Consider the following 20,139-nt stretch of genomic DNA (forward strand, 5'->3'; position numbering starts at 1 on the left):
CTTTTATTAAAATGCCTACATAGTCAAAGCTATCAAAAAGTGAATAGAGTTTAAAATTGGTATTTTACATTTGGAAACAAAGATGTATAGTAGATAGCAAAATATATTTTTTTGCTCCACAGGATGTACATTATAAGTTAGAATATCAGAACTATTTACCAAAAGGAACCTAATGTAATTTGAGTTTGCTGTCTTCCCTGGTTGCCATGCAACCTTTCTTACATGAAAGAACACTCATGAAGGAATTGTCTCTTGAAACTTCATTTTTAAGCAAATAGCAAAGATAGAAAGAAAATTTTGTATGAATTTAAAGTAAACTCATATTCAATAATTGTCCAATTTCCTGAAATATTGAATTACTTAAGCCTTTTAGTATGCGTAGCATGGATTTCTTTGATTATTTGTGGCTGGTTTGTCCAACTCTTTTGTTCAAGTGCCAGAGACAGATTTTAGGACATGCATCCGCAAAAAGTTTTAGTACTTTTAGACCAGATACTGAAACTTGAGGGCCTGAACTACTAGAAAATACAGGCCTAATGTAACTGATAGCATAATAGTTGCAGCTTGGGCTAGAAATTTTGGCCCTAGATAAATGGGCAGCACGGTTGGTGCAGTGGTTAGCATTACACCTCACAACACTTAGGTTCGATCCCCACCAACGCCCTTTATTTGTTGAGTATGTATGTTCTCCTTGTAATTTTGTGGATTTCCTCCGAGTACTCTGGTTTTAGAACATAATGGTAGGTTAATTGGATTCTTAGAAAAAAAAATGAACCCTAGTATGTACAGTATGTGTACATGTGGTAAGGAATATAGATAAAAAATTCTACTGGGGCAGGTACTGATGTGAGTGATGCTCTGTAAAGCGCTGTGCAATATGTGTGCACTATATAAACAAATTCATCATGATTCAGATGTCAATGTTGTACGCAGTAGTGCGATTTTTTGCCAGTGTGCGTTTCACAGCTGCACTGCGCACGTGTAGCAATTGATTAGTGATGTTGGATGCAGGGAGGATTTATTTGCAAAGTGAGTGGCAGGGAGTGACTGTTTGGGGCAACTCCTAGTTCGCAGCTGGACTGGCCCCGAGATCTTAGCTGAGATGGACATTCTGAAACACCATATCGTTACTTTTTAGTTTGATGTTGTGACCGATGTATGACCAATATTCCCGATGCTGTGTCTACTGCAAATAAGCGGCGAACCTGAGACACCAGAGGTGGTGTCTCTGTACAGCGGACAGCAGCTGAGTTATATGCATATTTTGGCAATTCTTCTGCGTCCAAAATCACAGTTGCAAATGTAACTGCGTCACGGGCATGTTGGGCCGGGGGGCAAGGAGACATATGCCCCGCTGGCCTGTCCCATTTTCAGCACCGCTAGTACCTGCAGTGTTGCAGCATGGGGTACACTGCACTGTCTATTGCCAGAGGCAGTCTCCATCCATGAAGTTTACTTTCCACAAGTACAGTACAGATGCGTGGCCCCACTCCCTCTCTATGCTTCTCTCCTCCCATGTCTGTTTTCCGAAGGTAGTGCTGGCATCACCAAGTTCATTATTTTAGTGTCAGTCAGCCTCAGTTACAATAGCTAGGCACCCACCGCGATTGAGGATATGCCAACACAGTGGCGTCACAAGGGTGGTGCGCGGGGTGTGGACTGCACCTGGGTGTCACACCAAAGTGCCGACTCCTACTCAGTGACAGAAGCCAGGTGTTGCACTGTAGTATTACGTGCAGCACTCGGCTCCTGACAGTGAGGGAGCCGGTACTGCAAAACAAACTGGTTCCAGGGGGCAGTCCACATCTCCGACACCCCCGAAGAGACAAAAACATGGGTTGGGGCCACAAGGTCAAGCCCCAACCAGCGAAGCCATGCCCCATATTTCCCGGAGTGCGGCTTAGCAGTGCGCACTACAAGGCATCTCACATCTACCCGCACCAGGTGTAAATACAGGTAGGGACGACACTGTGCCAACACCATGGCTCGCCCGGCCCCAACAGTCTCCCCTCTCTTCATCTAATCCCCGTCTCCCCTCCGCCTCCTGTCACTAATCCCCTGCCCTCTACCTCTAATACCCGGCACTTCGCCTCCTTCTCTTGTCTCGCGGCTCCCCTCCTCCTCCTGTCCCCTGCACCACCAATACCCAGCTCCCCACCTCCTCCTGTCCCATGGCTCCCTGTCTCCTCCTGTCCCCAGTTCTCTCCACAACTAATGCCCAGCTCCCTGCCTCCCTCTCCTATCCCACGGCTCGCAGCCTCCTCCTGTGCCCGGTTCCCTCCACCTCTAATAATACCCGATTCCTCACCTACTCCTGCTGTTCCCAACTCTCTGCCTACTCTTCCTGTTCTCGGCTGCCCACCTCCTCCTGTCCTTGGCTATCCTCCACCTTTAATACCTGGCTCCCTATCTCTTTCTCCTGTCCCCGGCTCCCCTCCACCTCTAATCCCTGACTCTCTGCCTCCTCCTGTCTCTACCTCCACACCTCCTAGTCTGGATTACAGCCTGGCTCCGCCTCCCATACATCAAAGAAGACGAGGAGCCATAAGGAACTGCAGCCTGAGCACAGCTACCCCCAGCCAGCTCACACAGGGGCCTAATCATCAACACTAAATTAACGGTTTTAAGGAAATATTTAATTCGTTTCTTCGTATTCATTAACACACTTAACGCAGAAAATATCACTGATATCTCCTGGGTAAGTCCGTCTGTGCTAATTTCCACACTCCCCATACTTTAGTATGGGGCTGTAGAAATTAGGCTATTCATCAAATTTCTAAATTATGTATTTTAGGAATTTGATGGTGATACTATATGCCATGTTTAGCTGACATACAGCCCCTGTAAGGCTACCTAAGCTGCTGTATACATGGCAGCTCATGTAACAGCGGTACAGTATATACTTACCTGCAGGTCTTCCTCTGGCTCCCTCCTCCTGCTCTGGCTGTATGTTCACCCCGCTGCCTGCTGCTGCTGTCGGAAGCATCTCTCTTCTGTTCCCCGGTCCTCTAGGTCTCCTTCGGCTACCTCCTCCTTGTTGCTCTGCCGGCTCTGTCCTCTCGGCCCCTCCGCCGGCTCCCTCCTCCATGTCCCTCTGCCGGCTCTCCATCTCCTACCCCGGGGCTCTCTTTTGGCTCCCTCCACTGGGTCCCTATTTCCTGAAAAGCTGTAATCACAAAAATGACAGCTCATCGGAATAGATACTTATGGAGCGGAGGAATGATGAATTCCCCCCGTAATTAGGTGGAACTCCATGCGAGTACTAAATGTAATTATCTAAGGCAGAGGTTCCCAAAGTCCGCCATTACAGTCCACGTTTTAAATACATCCAAGCTTGAGTCCTGGTGGTTAAATCAAATGGATTGATGTACTAATTAAGTCACCTGTGCTCAAGCATGGATATCCCTAAAACGTGAACTGTAATGGCGGACTTTGGGATCCTCTGATCTAAGGAGAATTCTTAGTAATGATGAATAGGCCCCACAGAATAAAATAAAGAGCTAGAAGAGGAGAATTCATTGAGCAATTTTGTTCAAAGGTAAGAGAAGAAAAACTTTTAGGTATATTTTTTAAAATGCATTTATTGATTTGTGGTTTTATACAATAAAATACTGTGATTTGGGGCCTATTTATCAAGATGGTTTTTATAAAATTATGCAGAAACTACAGTTTCTTAGCTGACATCAACTAAAAGGTTTGACACACTGTTGTAATGCATGGCTATTTCAGTTACTGTCATATTGAGCCAGTCCGGTCATTCTCTTCTGATCTTTGTCATTAACAAGGTTTTTCTGCCCATTTACCACTGCTCACTGGTTTTATTTATTTATTTATTTAATTTTGCGCTATTCTCTGTAAATTCTACAGACTGTTGTGCATGACAATCCCAAGAGATCAGCAGTTTCTAAGATACTAAAACGATCATGTCTGGTACCATAGTCACAGTCCGATCATATTTCTTTTTCATTCTGGTGTTTGGTCTGAATAATAAACAGTAAAGCTGCATACACACATAACGATTTAGTTAATAAACTATTTTAGTAAACAATTTTCTGCCTTGAAAAAATGAACTAAAATTGTTTACTAAAGTTGTTAATTTACTATTTTCATTTAAATGTAATGAACGATTTTTTAGAACTACAAACGTTTTTTGCATATTCCCTTACTGAAAATCGTTGAGTTGACAAGTCTGACTAAACTACAAACGTGAACCCGCATGAACGAAAATCGTTCATCGTTTGACTCAGAAAGTGAACGATTTTTACAAATGATTATCGTTAAATGATATCGTTTCACGATAATCGTTAAAAAAATTGTTGTGTGTGTATGCAGCTTTAGCCTTTTAACTATGTCTGCATGCTTTTATGCAGTCATATTCTGCCACATGATTGGCTGATTAAAAATTAGCAAAAACTAGCAGGTGTACATAAAAAGTGGCCACTGACTGTGATAGTTAGATAGATAGATAGATAGATAGATAGATAGATAGATAGATAGATAGATACATACTTTGTTATATAAATACAAATCATTGTCACCTAATACCACATAATTAAACCTTGTATGTTTTTTGTAGCACTGTAAATACCTGTTTTCAAATTGCTGAAGCCAAGGACAATCCTTTGGAGTTTTCCTAGATATGCAGCTTTAATTGCAAAACTATCCACCTAAGATATAAATACAGGCATATTATAAGCATGTGGCATATGAAAGCATTTAGCATAATAATGGTATATCAAATATATGCAAAGCAAGGACTTAGACATACATGTGGCTCTTGTAGCATTTAGGCAAGTATTATCCAGGGCCGATTCTAGACCAAGTCGAGCAAAGGACGAGAATTTTCTTTGGCACCCCCCCATACATACTCAAATATAAACACACATATTACATTTTACAGTATTGCAACATTCCCAAAGCTGACAGAGCACACTAGCTATTAGGACTGAAGCAGTGGGTATAAGCCATACTTGCCAACTCTCCCTCATTGTCAGGGAGATTTCTTGAAATAGTAGCAATCTCCCTGAAGAGTCTAGCAATCTCCCTGATTGCACCTTATCCCCATTATGAAGCTGTTATATTAAAAAAAAACCACAGAGATATATACATTCAATTTCCCTGCATTGATTATAAGGCACAATTATCCCTATGGCTACATGCATTTTCTGAAAAGTATTAGTGTGTTTTCATCAACAAGTAGTAGATCTTACTAACTGCTGTGGGGCTCATTTACATTTGTATGTAAATCAATTTTATGCCACGCCTCTCAGATGTAGCAGTACACACCCACTTTACTGTCACACTCATAGGTGTTGCTATCACAATCTCCCTGAAACACTGCACTGTACACTGCACTGGGCCACGATCAGCCTAATGCCAGGAGTGTACAAGTTAGGGAAGAGAGGGCCTCTGCTCATTAACATGTTTATCTCATTAGCAGCCTTCCCTCATTATTAGGGATGTGACCCGACCCCCGTGTTTTGGTTTTGGATCTGTATCTCCTACAAGGTTTTGGATCTGGATTTGGTTTTGCAAACCACCCTCAAGTGTTTTGGTTTTGGATCTGGATTTTTTAAATAAAAAATAGATAAAAAGTTTTAAAAACAGCTAAAATCATGTAATTTATGCAATTCAAAACCTGAAATCTGGATTTAAAATCCAAATTCCGAACCGCATAAATATCAGAACCGCGACCCGGATTTACCTGGATCTCCTCAGGAGATTAGAACCGCTACTCGGATTTGCCTGGATTCACGAAATTCCTGAACCGCACATCTCTACTCATTATTCCTCCCTAGCTCCTTTTCAAACATGCTGCGACTACTCAGATCTATGTTCTCTTCTGTCCTTGTATCTCCTGGTACTCTCCGGGGACCAGTCCCTCTCCTAGTGAGTTACCGCCTATGTCCCCACTTCCTCCCAGTCACACACAACAGCGGTGCCCTGGCCGAGTCACAGCAGCCAATCATCTGCCTGTGCTAAGTGCTGAGGACCAGGGAAGGCCAGCGACCATCGATGGCCATCGCTGGTCTCTATTCATTTAGTGCATTGATTAGTGATTTGGATGCGAGTTTGCAAACACAAATCTTAGTTAATTCGTGATTTGCAGTGATGTCAATGTTATTTCAAGGAGGTTTGGTCCAATGGTGAGATGCAGTGATTTGGTTTGCGAATTAGGGTCTGACATGCAATATCTATGCTAGTTACACCTTAGTAAATCCCTGACTTGCTAATCGGGGGCTTATCACTGAAAAACAGCAAATCGGATAAACTTAACCCTTAGTAAATCTTCCCCTTAGACTCAGTAACAGGTCCATAATGAAAGATGCCACTGCGAGGTTTCAGGGATGATGCCAGGGCTCAATTCCATTAAACACACCTATATGCAGCACCAACAGTACTGCTGGACTCATGGATTTTTGGGCCTGATTCAGAGCCGCTCATAAGCGGCCGCTCGTTTATTCCGAGCGATGTTTGCACAACTGCGCATGCGTACGGATCGTAATACGCATGCGCGAACCAGTCAGTGCGGCCGAAAATCGTTTGTTCGCTAAATAGCGAATGCCTGCTATTTTGAGTGACAGGAGGAGGCGTATGTGGGTGGTAACAGGGGAAGGTGCTTGAAAACGGGGAGTGGAGATCAGAACGCAGGCGTGCTTAAAGGTCAAAACGGGCATTTTAAGGGTGTGCATTACTAATACAGCAGCGTCATTGACCACGTCACTGGGTTATTTTATAGTCAGAACTGCTCGCAAGGTTACGGTAGGAAAAACCAACCACAAGAATAGCGAGCAGTTCATAAGCTAGTCGATGTACTCGATTAATCTAATAAATAGCGGACATGACGTAGGATGCGAGCGGCCAGGGGGCGTAGTTTTCCAAAAAACGACCGCATGTTTTGTACGCTCGTTCAGACCTAGAGGCGTGAACAGACCGTAAAGAGCGAACGGTTCATTTGAATAGCCACCCCTTTTTCTGAACGAGCGAGCGCAAATAGCGTCCGGCTCTGAATCAGGCCCTTTGTTCGCAGCCCCATAGGACTGTGTACAAAAATTCATGAGTCTGGAGCGAGATTGAGCTCCTAATTGAATTGATCCCTAAGGGGCATATTCAATAGACTGCGAGAATAGCAAAAAACCCGCATCTGCAAGGTTTTTCCAGCAGGCGCAGGTTTTTTGCTATTCCATTCTATTATTAAAACAAAACACGCACCTCCTGAGCAAGCATGATTTTTCCTAAAATCGATGATTTTAGGAAAAAACACCGGGACTTGCTCTGACACCCCCGTGGCAACCCCCCCCCCCCCGGAGGACTAATTAAGCAATTGGAGGTATCCCATTAGCTTAATTAGTCCTTAATTACTTATGTACGTATGTGAGTGTGTGTGGTGTTTGTAAGTGTGTTTGAGTGGCTGTGTGTGCATGAGTGTGTGTGTGTCCTGGTGTCAGTGTGCCCCACCCAGTGTCACTGTGGCCCCCCGTAATGGGTGCTGGGAGAACTACATCTCCCAGCAGCCCTTGCCCCGCCCACCAGCCCCTGGAGCCTCCCAGGATGCCCTGGGACTCCCAGCAGCCCCCGCTCCAGTAAGAAGAGAGAGGGGAGGCCACCGGAAGACGTGGAGACCCGGGCAGGTCAGTGTTTTTTTTTCTAATCTATGCGGCGCGTGGTTTTCAGTGTTGAAAACCCTGCGTCTACTGTTTTTTCAATTGAACCCAGCGGGTATCGGGAGCACGCATACCCGTGGGATTCCGAAATTGGGCGTTAGGATTTAGCCTCGCTAAACCTCACGCCCAATTGAATATACCCCATAGTGTTGCCAATGGAGATTGTGTAACACTTTCTGTACTGTATATGAAACTGTATTTACCTCCTTTATTAAACAATCACTTAGTTAAGCTCAGTTGTCCTTTAATGTTAGTATTTAGTAACATGTTTTGTGTATAGTGCTTACATATTTCGCATTGCTTTACAGAGAATATTTAACCATTCACCTCAGTCCCTGACCCCAGTGGAGCTTACAATCTATATTCCCTACCACATGAACACACACATACACACTAGGGTTATTTTTTTACATTTATATCTAGGCAAGAATTTAGTTAACTGTGGTAATTTACAGTGGGCCAATTGAAGCAGCGGAGATATGCATTTAGACCTAAAGGCAGCCCGCAGTTAACGAGGAGCTGGCTTGAAAATACATTTGTGTTACGTAGCCTGTTTGCAGGTGCCGCAACCATGTTAACCCATAGGTCTGGGAACTAATTCCAGATTCTATGGGTTAACACACAACACAGTAATTTATCAGTAAAGAAAAAGGGTCTCTAAATGAATAGCCCCAGATGTTAAAGCTTGAGGCTACCACCCTTATTCACCCACAGTAAATTACCGCTGCTAATTGAATTCCCCCCTTAGCTAGAAGCCAAGTAACCTACAAATAGGTTTTGGATGGTTGGAGAAAACCAGACTACATGGAGAAAACCCACACAAACATGGGGAGAGCAAATATATTATACACATATAGGGCCTTGGTTGGAATCAAACACACAGCCCTAGTGCTGTAAGGCATCAATGTAATCTTATCTGCCACTGTGCTACCATAGTATAAAGTTGTATGATTTTCATGGGTGCTGAGAGGAGAGGGTGGGGCAGATTAACCAGACCTCTATAGGGGTCTGGGAGAATAGGGGAGGTGTAGCCACAGCCCCCATGCATTACCACTATCAAGGCCCACACACAATAGTATGTATATAATGAGGAGGTGTAACCATCCCCCCTCAGCGGCCCTGCTCCCAGCACCCGGGCCCCCAAAAAGTCTCTGCGGCCCTGATGATATATAAATGTTTCAGTATTCTTTTAAGACATTTATTCAGTGTGTTTTTTGTATTTGCAAATTACTGATAAAGTCCTATAGGTGTACTTTGGGTTTATGGGCAGCAGTGGTTATTTAATTCTAATTAACAGATCTTTCCAACAAAGGGATAAACTGTCCCCATGAGAATAAAAGGGTTTTATATTTTCGGAAGAGCCTGTGTTTTGTCATTGCTGTCAAATCTGCTCTGTTTACAGAAAGCAGATCCTGCTGGCTTTCCATAAAGTAGTTTGCAGTAATATTTGCAGCACTTAAAACTTGTGAAGAAAATTTTATATTGTACATTTGCAAAATGAAAACAAGTTAACTCTTAGGGAGTTTTTTATTTCTGTAATATCTGCCTTACCTAGCGCTGATTTTTATCAAGTTTTACAGATGAGAAGATGCTTTGATGGGAACATAAAAAAACAGCTTAAAGGAAATGTAAAGTGTCAATTGCTTAATCCTGTGTATATGACAAAGAAAACTGTAAGTATCTAACTTCTTTAAAGACCTGCAATAACACTTATCTTGGAAATGCTGTCAGCAATTGGATTCAGGAAATGTAAGCATGCTGAGGAGCAAAGAGCTGTTGTCTTCTAACTATTTATTATGTTGTTTTTCCTTTTTATTTGCACAGAATGAAATGTACATAGAACATGACAGGCACAGTGACCTCATGTCCATGAGTGCTTATAATTACGGACTAAAGCTTGATTTGCTACGGCATGCAATGTATTATATGTAGGGTTATAAGCGGTAACAATCTGACCTGAGTGGGGGTGGTGGGGAATTATTCTGTATGTTACAGGGTTTGCACTAACTTTGTCAACTTTAAGTTGCTTTTGTTACCCAATCAAGACGTTACGGACCTACATAGATTTATAGTGGTATACATTTTCCCTGTCATACCTGAGGATTTAAAGAATATTGCTGTAAAATTCATGTCTGCTGTAAGAAAACCTTTAGTGTGTCTTGGTCGGATATATAAGTGTTGGGGAGACATTTGCTAAAGACGATGTGCTGTGGCTTCAAAGCCTGTAAAAACTTCTGTGTCGTCTTCTGAAGCTACCTGTGCTAGTCAGGACTGGACCAGATCCTTTATCTGGGGGTTGGGTGTGTGGGGGGAGTGTGTTGTCAACAAACATTTGGGCTCCAGCATCTACAGGTGTCTGACTCAAGTCTGTCCTGGTACCCCTATCCTGTGGGTACTAGGGAGTTTGTACATATATTTACAATGTCTCCTAAATACTAAATAAATAATAAACAATCTCTAAAATTGTGAAGAAATAATAATGCCTCTTTTTATAAAATAAATAATTAGTAGATCTGTTTAATATAGAAATGGTTACACCCCCCATAAAAATACTAATAATTTTTCACCATCAAATAAATAGACGACAAGGGGTATATTTACTAAAGTGCAGGTTTTTAGAGGAAAAGTTGCCCATAGCAACCAATCAGATTCTACTTAACATTTATCTAACACCTTCTAGAAGAGGGATGTAGTTTATAGACCGGCGGACTAAATGCCGCAGATCTATATTCTGACAGCAGAAGCCCGAGAAGGGATTTAAGATAGGCGTCAAACTACTGACACCTATCTTAATCTCGACACCGGAATGCCGAAAGACCCCAGGCCGTTTGAGGTAAGTCCGGCCATCCTTAACACTTAGCCATGGGGGGGTTAGGTTTAGGCACCCCCGGGGGGGACTTAAGGTCAGATACCCCCCGGGAGAGGTTAGGGTTAGGTTAGGGGAAGTGGGGGTTAGGGTTAAGCACCACCGCAGGAGTGTTAGGGTTAGGGAGGGGAGAAGGCTAGGATCAGGGGACTTACCTGCTTTGTCAGGATTCTCCTCTGTCGGGCTTCTAGCATCGACATTTCATCCCGGCGGCTCAATAGCCCAACCCCTAGAAGATAATAGCTAAAATCTGATTGGTTGCTATGGACAACAGCTCCACTTCTAAAAACCCGCACTTTAGTAAATATACCCCCAAGGCTCTGATGCAGAGTACAATACAAATCAGTATCTTGCATGTTGTCACATTGCACATGGTCCAGGGCCGAGTATAAGCATCTACATACAGGTGATGCTGAGTCACATCTCCATTGCAGCTGACAGGTTATAACTGGGTGGTAATGGAGCACTCACACAAAGGCTACATACAGAGAGGGTGATGGAATTGCCAGCTATGCAGAGGTACTGTATGTGTTCTCTTACATTTGGCTTTTAAGTTGACTGTTTACAGATACATCTTACACTGATAATGATGATGGCTATGACACCAAATACAGTCAAGTGCATAAATATTGGGACATTGACAGACTTTTCATATTTTGGCCTCTATTCACCACCACAATGGCTTTGAAATGAAACAAACAAGATGTGCTTTAACTGCAGACTTTCAGATTTAATTTGAGGGTAATTACATCCAAATCAGGTGAATGGTGTAGGAATTACAACGGTTTCCATATGTGCCTTCCACTTTTTAAGGGGCCAAAAATAATGGGTCAAACTACACAATCCTAAATCTAACTTTTACTTTTTAATACTTTGTTGCAAATCTTTTGCAGGCAATTACAGCCTGAAGTCTGGAACGCATAGACATCACCAGACGCTGGGTTTCATCCCTGGTGATGCTCTGCCAGGCCTCTACTGCAAATGTCTTCAGTTCCTGCTTGTTCTAGGGGCATTTTCCCTTCAGTTTTGTCTTCATCAAGTGAAATGCATGCTCAATCGGATTCAGGTCAGGGGATTGACTTGGCCATTGCATAACATTCCACTTTTTAGCCTTCAAAAAACTCTGGTTGCTTTTGCAGTATGCTTCGGGTCATTGTCCATCTGCACTGTGAAGCGCCGTTCAATGAGTTCTGAAGCATTTGACTGAATATGAGCATATAATATTGCCCAAAACACTTCAGAATTCATTCTGCTGCTTTTGTCAGCAGTCACATCATCAATACATACAAGGGAACCAGTTCCATTTGCAGCCATACATGCCCACGCCATGACACTACCACCACCATGATGAGGTGGTATGTTTTGGATCATGAGCAGTTCCTTTCCTTCTCCATACTCTTCTCTTCCCATCACTCTGGTACAAGTTGATCTTTGTCTCATCTGTCCATAGGATGTTGTTCCAGAACTGTAATGGCTTTTTTAGATGTTGTTTGGCAAACTCTAATCTGGTCTTCCTGTTTTTGTGGCTCACCACTGGTTTACATCTTGTGGTGAACCCTCTATATTCACTCTTGTGAAGTCTTCTCTTGATTGTTGACTTTGACACATATACACCTACCTCCTGGAGAGTGTTCTTGATTTGGCCAACTGTTGTGAAGGGGTTTTTCTTCACCAGGGAAATAATTCTTCTGTCATCCACCACAGTTGTTTTCCGTGGTCTTCTGGGTCTTTTGGTGTTGCTGAGCTCTCCGATGCTTTCTTTCTTTTTAAGAATGTTCCAAACAGTTGATTTAGCCACACCTAATGTTTTTGCTCTCTCTGATGGGTTTGTTTTGATTTTTCATCCTAATGATGGCTTGCTTCACTGATAGTGACAGCTCTTTGGATCTCATATTGAGAGTCGACAGCAACTGATTCCAAATGCAAATGTCACACCTAGAATCAAATCCATACCTTTTACCTGCTTGATAATGAAATAACGAGGGAATAGCCTACACCTGTCCATGAAATAGCTTTTGAGTTGATAGTCCCATTACTTTTGGCCCCTTAAAAAGTGGGAGGCACATATAGAAACCGTTGTAATTCCTACACCGTTCACCTGATTTAGATGTAATTACCCTCAAATTAAATCTGAAAGTCTGCAGTTAAAGCACATCTTGTTTGTTTAATTTCAAAACCATTGTGGTGGTGAATAGAGGCCAAAATATGAAAATTCTGTCAATGTCCCAATATTTATGCACCTGACTGTATATGAATAGGTATAGTCTGATTGCTGAGATACAACTCAACAAATTGAAAAATATTATCATCACCATCATCATTTATTAACATGGGGCCTCAAAGTGTTTGTAGCACTATAAAGGGAAATTACAATAAAAATCACAAATAATACAACATATTCAAACAGACAGTACAGGAGGGGGAAATAAGATTCCTACAGTATACAGCTAAGTTAGTGACAGATAATAGCAATTGGGAGGACAGACTGACAGGATCAGAGCCCCTGTCTGTGAGTGGGGAGCGCAGGGTATGAACCCAGAGAGTGGAGGGTGAAAATATACATTTATGGCCTGATTCACAGTTGTACTCTGTAGCACAGCTGCTGCCTTTATATGTGCAGCAGCTGTTCTATAATATGCAAAAGCCACAGGAAGCGTCTTAAGAAAGAAGCCTATTGAAGCAGCTACCGAATGAACGTGACCATCGGACATCTGAGTAACCCTCAACCCAAGATCACGCTACTAGAGCTAGTGAAGCTGTGGTCTGTGTCACTGCCCCTTCCTCATCCCCAAATGGCCACAGTAAGTCAATCATGCTGCGGCTTAGGGGGCACTGTGACTATCAGTGCAGCTACAGATCTGAACATGCACAGTATAGATCCACATTCGCAGACTGCAAAACATTGGTGTTGTACATAAATCATCGGGTTTGCGTACAGTCAGGGGTGTTTTTAGAGAGGAGGGGACCTGTGGACCCCTTCCTCTCTGTCAGTGCACTTAGCATGGTAGATTCTGGCTCTGCTGTGCATGTGTGGGTCTCCAGGAAACTATTTTCCCGGGGACATCTTTTCTGCGCATGTGCAGATCACTGGAAAAATGGCCGCCACCATTTTACCAGTGATTTCTTTTGCTGCTTTGCAGGCTGGTCCGGTGCTGCGGAGCAGCACATCGGAATCTGTGGAGAGCTAAGTATATTAACTATGGGTGCATGGTGTTAGTTGTGGGCCCCCCTGGACCCAGGGGTCTGTGTGCACCGCACACTTTGTGTTATGAATACGCCTATGCGTACAACTCTGAATCAGGCCCATAGTTCCATGCACGTAATGCAGGAGTAATTACAGCCTTCATGCATTGGAAACAGCATCGGCCTCCAAGTGAATACACCACTGGTACTCTTCTCAAAGCTCATAGGCTGATGTCTTGCTGCTAAGGTGCACACTGGAAGACCAGGATCACTAACAAAAATCACATATTATAGCAAGTCACCATAAAAAGCAGAACACTCTGTCAAAGCTGGATTATTGGCTGAGACAAGATCAGTTTAAAATTGAATCGCAGCAACACCATCTTGTGACTGGCCGCAAGACGCCATCTTGGAAATCAGATCGCAAGACGCCATTTTGCGAATGGCCGCCTAAGCGCCATTTTAGATAAACTCACACTTTAGTACATGTGGCGATATTACTATTAGCATCATGTGATTGCATCTGTGACCATCGCCATAAGTTACGGCGATTCACCAAAAGCCCATTTCATGACTTTACGTAGTTTGGGTGCTCTGGATAAAGTGTATATTATTATAATTCCCCTAAAGGATATATTTTCAAAATTGGATTGCATTAGCTAAACAGAGCAAATGGCCACGTGACAACTAGCCTGTGTAGATAAGCTTCCTGGACATAACGTCTGCTCTCACTCCAGGTGGCCCTGCACGAATACGGCAAGAGGGTCATTTGTAGCACCTTACATTAGCAGGCTTCCTGCAATAAAATACCTTCAAAGCCAAGAGTGTTATCTGAGGTTTGGGTCTTGTAGCTGTGCTAATTTGCATTTACACAAGAACCTGGGAGAACAAAGGACTGTGCTTTTGAGCCTGGGAAGGGTGGGGGCTGCTGAGAGAGGGGGAGGGGCATGTGGAACTATAATGCTCAGCATTCCACACTGGTAGGTGTTCACTTAGTTTAAGTGAGATTTAAGTGCACCATTTCTCATACACACATTAATACGCACAATTGCATATTAGCGAATGCATAAGATCCTGTATGAAAACGCTGTTTATTAGCTTCATGCGCACGCATCTGCCCCAAGTTAACTAGCGTCTTTACATCACACCCTGCATACTTACACATTACATATTCACATAGAAGGTTTAATAAGCTTTAAAGTATAAGATTTAAGTTTGTTCATTTAGCATAAATGCTGTGAAATAAAGATTATTTGGTAACTAAGGTTTTATACATGATAAGTAAGCCGTGATTGGTATTGTACTGATGCGTACTCTTTCAACAGTATTCCGGTACCATCGGTGTGGAGATCGCATCATGCATTCTCAACTTATGGACCACAGAGACTTCAAGCAACAAAATGTACATAATATGAACAACTGTTAGGATGATTGCATGAGTCAGGAAACCAGAGACCCCCAGTTGTTAGAGGCTGGGTTGTGTCTATTTGAATCAACCTGTTAAATGCCTTGTAACATATGCCCTCTCCTTTAGGTTGTTTATTTCTGGGGAGTATAAATATGTGTGCTGACCCTGGGTTCCTAGTCTTTGTGCTGAATGCTGATTGACGAGGGGTTTCTTGCTGATGCCTAGCATCTGGACCAGAGAGCGCTGTGTATGTATAATTGTACTTGGGTCTGTATAATCTCTTTGCGCTAAGATTATATGAGGATCATAGCGTGTAACTGCTGTACTTTACTTGAATAATACTTTGTGCTTTGGAACCACATGTTCTAAGTCTGGAGTCTTTATTTACTGGATGACTGCGTACGCAAATTAGCGTCATCCTTAGAGGTTTATAGGAAGGATATTAGAAGGTATAGGCAGGGGTATATAGAGGTTCAAAGGCAGTATCCTTAACTCATAGGACTTTTTACAGGTTTTGTAACAGTCTATGGGGCCTATTCATCATACCTAAAATATCGAGGGAGGTAATTAGGTTTAGAACTCGCATGGAGTTCTACCTAATTACCGAAGGAATTTATCATTCCTCCTCCCTATAACTATCTATTCCGAAAAGCTGTAATTTTTGCGATGACAACTTTTCGGGAAATAGATAGTTTTCACTGCCTGCTCTAACTTACCGCAGCTGGAATCCGTGCTACGCATGGGCTGTTACAATCGTAAACCCAGCGCATGCGCAGCACTACTTACAGCTGCGGTAAGTTTGTGTGCGCTCCCCCCTCCGCTCACCTCCCCCCGTCCTGCACTTACCTGCCCACTGCAGCGCCTCCGGCTCCGTCCTGCTGGTCTGTCATGTGGTCTCCCAACAGCACACAGTGCAGTTTAGAAAAAAAAGTAATTTTTTTCTAAACTTTATTGTGTTCTGCTGGTAGAACACAATGTCAGCATTGCAGATGGAGCGAAAGGATGCATCAGAGCGCCGGAGGGAGACGAATGGGGACCTGCACAGCTGGAAGCAGGTCTGTCCTGCTATTTGCCACTTCACAGTTGCTATGTATAGCTATGAAAATTATGTATAGCTATGAAAATTATGCTATTTTCCATTAAATTCCGAAAATACATAATTTTCATAAATTGATGAATACCATAATTTCCATATCCCCATACTAATGTATGGGGAGTGTGGAAATTAACGCAGGGGAGCTTAGCAAGGAGATATCAGTGTTATCTCCTGTGCTAAGTGTCATCATGAATACTAAAATAACGTTATTTAAGGAAAATGGCCTTAAAAACGTTATTTTAGTGTTGATGAATAGGCCCCTAAATATTGATACAAACATAGCATCAACAGGAGCTTCATGACATCCATGCCTATGAAATAAATAAATACAGGAAGACTCCATACATATAACATGTTAAGTTATGGACCCCTGCCAAAAAGCAAAAACCTGCCGAAACACGGAACATTGAAGTTTTTCATTCGTAAATGCAGAAAACATGCTTACACTTAGTTTTTAAGGTAAGCAGCTTGTGTCTCCTCTTTTTTTCAATGCTTTTCTAGAAGTCATTGTAATTCTATAAAGTGCTCTACTGTAATAACACCCTTCCCTGACATCCTTTGACATCCCTCCATCATGCCAAAAAAACTTAGACTGAATGAAACATAGCACATAGAAAAACGCTATATTTAGCTGAACTCTGAAAGCGGGGCCCTCCTGTACATAAATAAATGGTACCTCCCCATAAAATAATAATAAAAAAATATTGGCATTGTATGTACTGTAAGTGAAATTGTTTTGGCCAAACTTTTCTGTAGTGTTGTGGGATTAATATATACTTACCTGTAATATTCTTTTGAAGTAATCCATATGGATAAAAAAAACCCTCATAGCTTACACAGACTGCTCCAGGGGTGCTCCCAATGGGAAATTAGTTAATATTCGGTAAGTCTCATTGCTTAATAGATGGCCAGGCAACTGGAAGTGATTTTTCATCCACTAATTGTCACACGCTGAACCCATCTCTCTTACCGGGTTTGTGTATAGCAAGCTGTGTTGCTGATGTGTCATAGCAAGTTCTCCTGGGGGAAGGGGGGGCACCATTGTCGGACTCCAGGTCTATATGTCAAATTTGGGGGTATGGTGGGAGTTCCTCACAGTGGTCTCCGCTGGTCCAATGGTGGTAACAAGGTGGAAGAAAAGTCTTCTTTGAAACTGCGGTCCGGTTGACCGCCAAATTCAAATCACCATCTCTATGTAATATTGCACATTACTCATTGTGCTACCCGAATATTAGGTCTCCTTTACTCCCGCATTCTTGTGCCTCATTACTTATTGTATTTCCTGTGTGCCTGACTTTTGGCTTGTTTCTTGTTCCTGAATTTTTTATTGTAATCAGAATCAGAATCAACTTTATTGGCCAAGTATACAATTATATACAAGGAATTTGACTCTGGTTAACTGCTAGCCAAGTAGTCACTTAACATGACAAACATTCTCAATATACAAAATTATATATAAAATAAACAAATAAAAACCTTAAAATAAAACAATTAAGATAAGGCCTAGATATTTCCAGTTAGTATTTTAATAGCAAAACTACAGAAAAAAGCTTTTGAGATGTCTAGAGGTCTTAACAGAACATGATCTATATCGCCTTCACGACGGGAGCAGCTGAAACAGAACATGACCAGGATATGCTTCATCCGCCACAATATTGCTGGACCACTTCCTAACCCTAGATAAGTATAACTCCTGTATAGAAAGAAGATCAACTCCAATTACCTTTTCTGCTATACTGATTCCTAACTACTTTCTGTAATCTGGTCCTGTCGCGTTCACTGGCTGCACCAAACCACACTACAATCGAGGTACATAAGACAGACTCGGTTATTGCAGAATAGAAGAGTGTCATCAGTTCCTTTGGAAGGTTAAACTTAATCCAGACCTCTGATTGTGTTTACCATTCTTCTGTCTATTGATTCTGTACATTACTGAACCAGTCAATAACACACTTCCTGCTGGCTGCTTTATGAGCCAGTCATGCTGTGAACCGGTGCAGGAGGCTGCAACATGCTTGACATACATGACAAGCTCATACTCCCTTGTGGGTGTTCCTGGTAAAACAGTGACACGTTAGACTCCTTTCCAAATCAAATTTTATTTATTCATTTAAAGAGTGGATGGCTTTCGTATATGTTCTAACATGGCCACTATAGTGAAACATATTGTTATCTTTGATGACTAGTGATATCAGAGGATTACCATGTATTAACACTACTCATGTATTATAATAAAATCATGCCAATTATTGCTATGTGTTATAAGCCATCCTGTTACCTGTCCTTTAGAAAAGGGTATGACATCGGTGTCTGACACATTTAGAACTCTATTCCCTGTATCTCCATGTTCTCCTTCAATGCAAATGTACACTCTGCCAGTGCTTTCTCCATCCATTGCATCTCCGGTATGTACAGAGATTGTATATTCCACCACTGAAAAATAAATATATGTGTGTTCATCACCTGCAATTCCCCAGTGAATGTGCAGTTAGTCAACAAAGACAAGTGTAAAGAACGAAAAGTTACCAGGGAGGGGATCCTTGTCAGGATACAGAGCAGGGACCTCCACACATCTATCCTCATTAGGCCTTATCCAGCAATTAAAGCTTAACCACATCTCCTGATTAGTCACTGTGTGTTTCATATGTATTGATGACAAATACCATGGCTTAAAAATCTCCGCACGGGACCAGGAAACGTGTACTTTATAAAGGGAACCCACTTGTAGTTCTGCCTAAAAAATATAAAAATAGCTTAAAACTTACTTTCATATAGCTTAAAATATTTAGATAATGATGTAAAATAAATATACAGTAGAGCCTATATATGTATATAAATTTGACCATGAAAGGAAATTATGAATTTTTACATGAGGCTACCATATGTCCAAAGTTATTTAAAAAGCAGTATCCATGTCACTGTAGTAGGCATCGTATAATAATAGCTTACTAAAATATGGTGATAAAGGCATTCGCGTGGCAGTGGTTGTGAAGTTAAACACTGAACTGAAGATCAGGGGACAATGCACTACTGATGAACATTATTTCTGATTAGTGGAACTGGATTCACCAATCAGAATTAGGCAGAAATTCAAAATGTAAACATATTGGGGTAGATGTACCAAATCTTTGAGAGAGATAACGTGGGGAAGTGGCACATAGCAACCAATCAGCTTCTAACTGTAGCAAACATGATTATTACCAGAGTGACTGGAATGTATGTGATACAGGATCCATGTGTGTATGTGTATATATTAATATCATCAGTACTGTACAGTCTATGATGTTCCTTTTTTAACTGTACCTATCTGTGTAACCTACATTTCACATTTTAGCGGTGACAGATAAATCTCCAAAATCTTACTTTTTTTTTATTTTAATGTAAGACCCTCTAATACATGAGTCTATTCTTGTATGATACTCTATGACGTGACTATAAATCAGCAGCTTTGTAGTCAATATTTACACCATGTAACACAAATACATAAAACATTGTTTGCAGACTGGAAAAAGTAATCTTCTATTCCTGAACTGTTTTTAGATTAAATGAGAAATGAAGCTAAGCATATTTCAGGTATTAGAAAAGGTATTCAACTAATCTATGAAGCTTGAAGTTTTTCATTGCAAATTGTTGTTAGCTCTAAAATAAGATAAAGTAACAATACTAAGAGATGTGTATAAATATGACACAACACAATTTAAAATGAGCTGACAAATAAATCACTTCCTATAACATGAAAAATTCTTGTAAGGCTTAATAAACAAAGAACATATCTTTGTCTAACCAAGAGGATATCAGTTAATGGAAAAATATGCAGTATCCTAAATATTTTTTTTATTCATGCTAGAAGGAGTGCGCTCCTGCACTGCCTCCTATTTAGTACCCGGCAAGGTAAGCTGACTCGATGGTTACTCGCATCCAC

The 20,139-nt window shown here is 41.8% G+C and overlaps 1 protein-coding gene across 1 annotated transcript in view; it reads right to left on the minus strand.

Moving 5' to 3' along the window:
* The window catches only part of RP1 (RP1 axonemal microtubule associated), a 668,735-nt gene that overhangs the window by 158,032 nt on the left and 490,564 nt on the right, over positions 1-20,139 (minus strand). Inside the window, exons 37-39 of the mRNA XM_088469748.1 lie at positions 18,744-18,951; positions 18,496-18,650; positions 4,589-4,667 (exon numbers count right to left, since the gene is read on the minus strand). Of these exons, the coding sequence (XP_088325874.1) occupies positions 4,589-4,667; positions 18,496-18,650; positions 18,744-18,951 (442 nt within the window). The remainder of the gene's footprint in view (positions 1-4,588; positions 4,668-18,495; positions 18,651-18,743; positions 18,952-20,139) is intronic.

This window comes from Taudactylus pleione, unplaced genomic scaffold (assembly GCF_031769625.1).
Source record: "Taudactylus pleione unplaced genomic scaffold, aTauple2 ptg000093l, whole genome shotgun sequence".
NCBI classification, from domain to species: domain Eukaryota; kingdom Metazoa; phylum Chordata; class Amphibia; order Anura; family Myobatrachidae; genus Taudactylus; species Taudactylus pleione.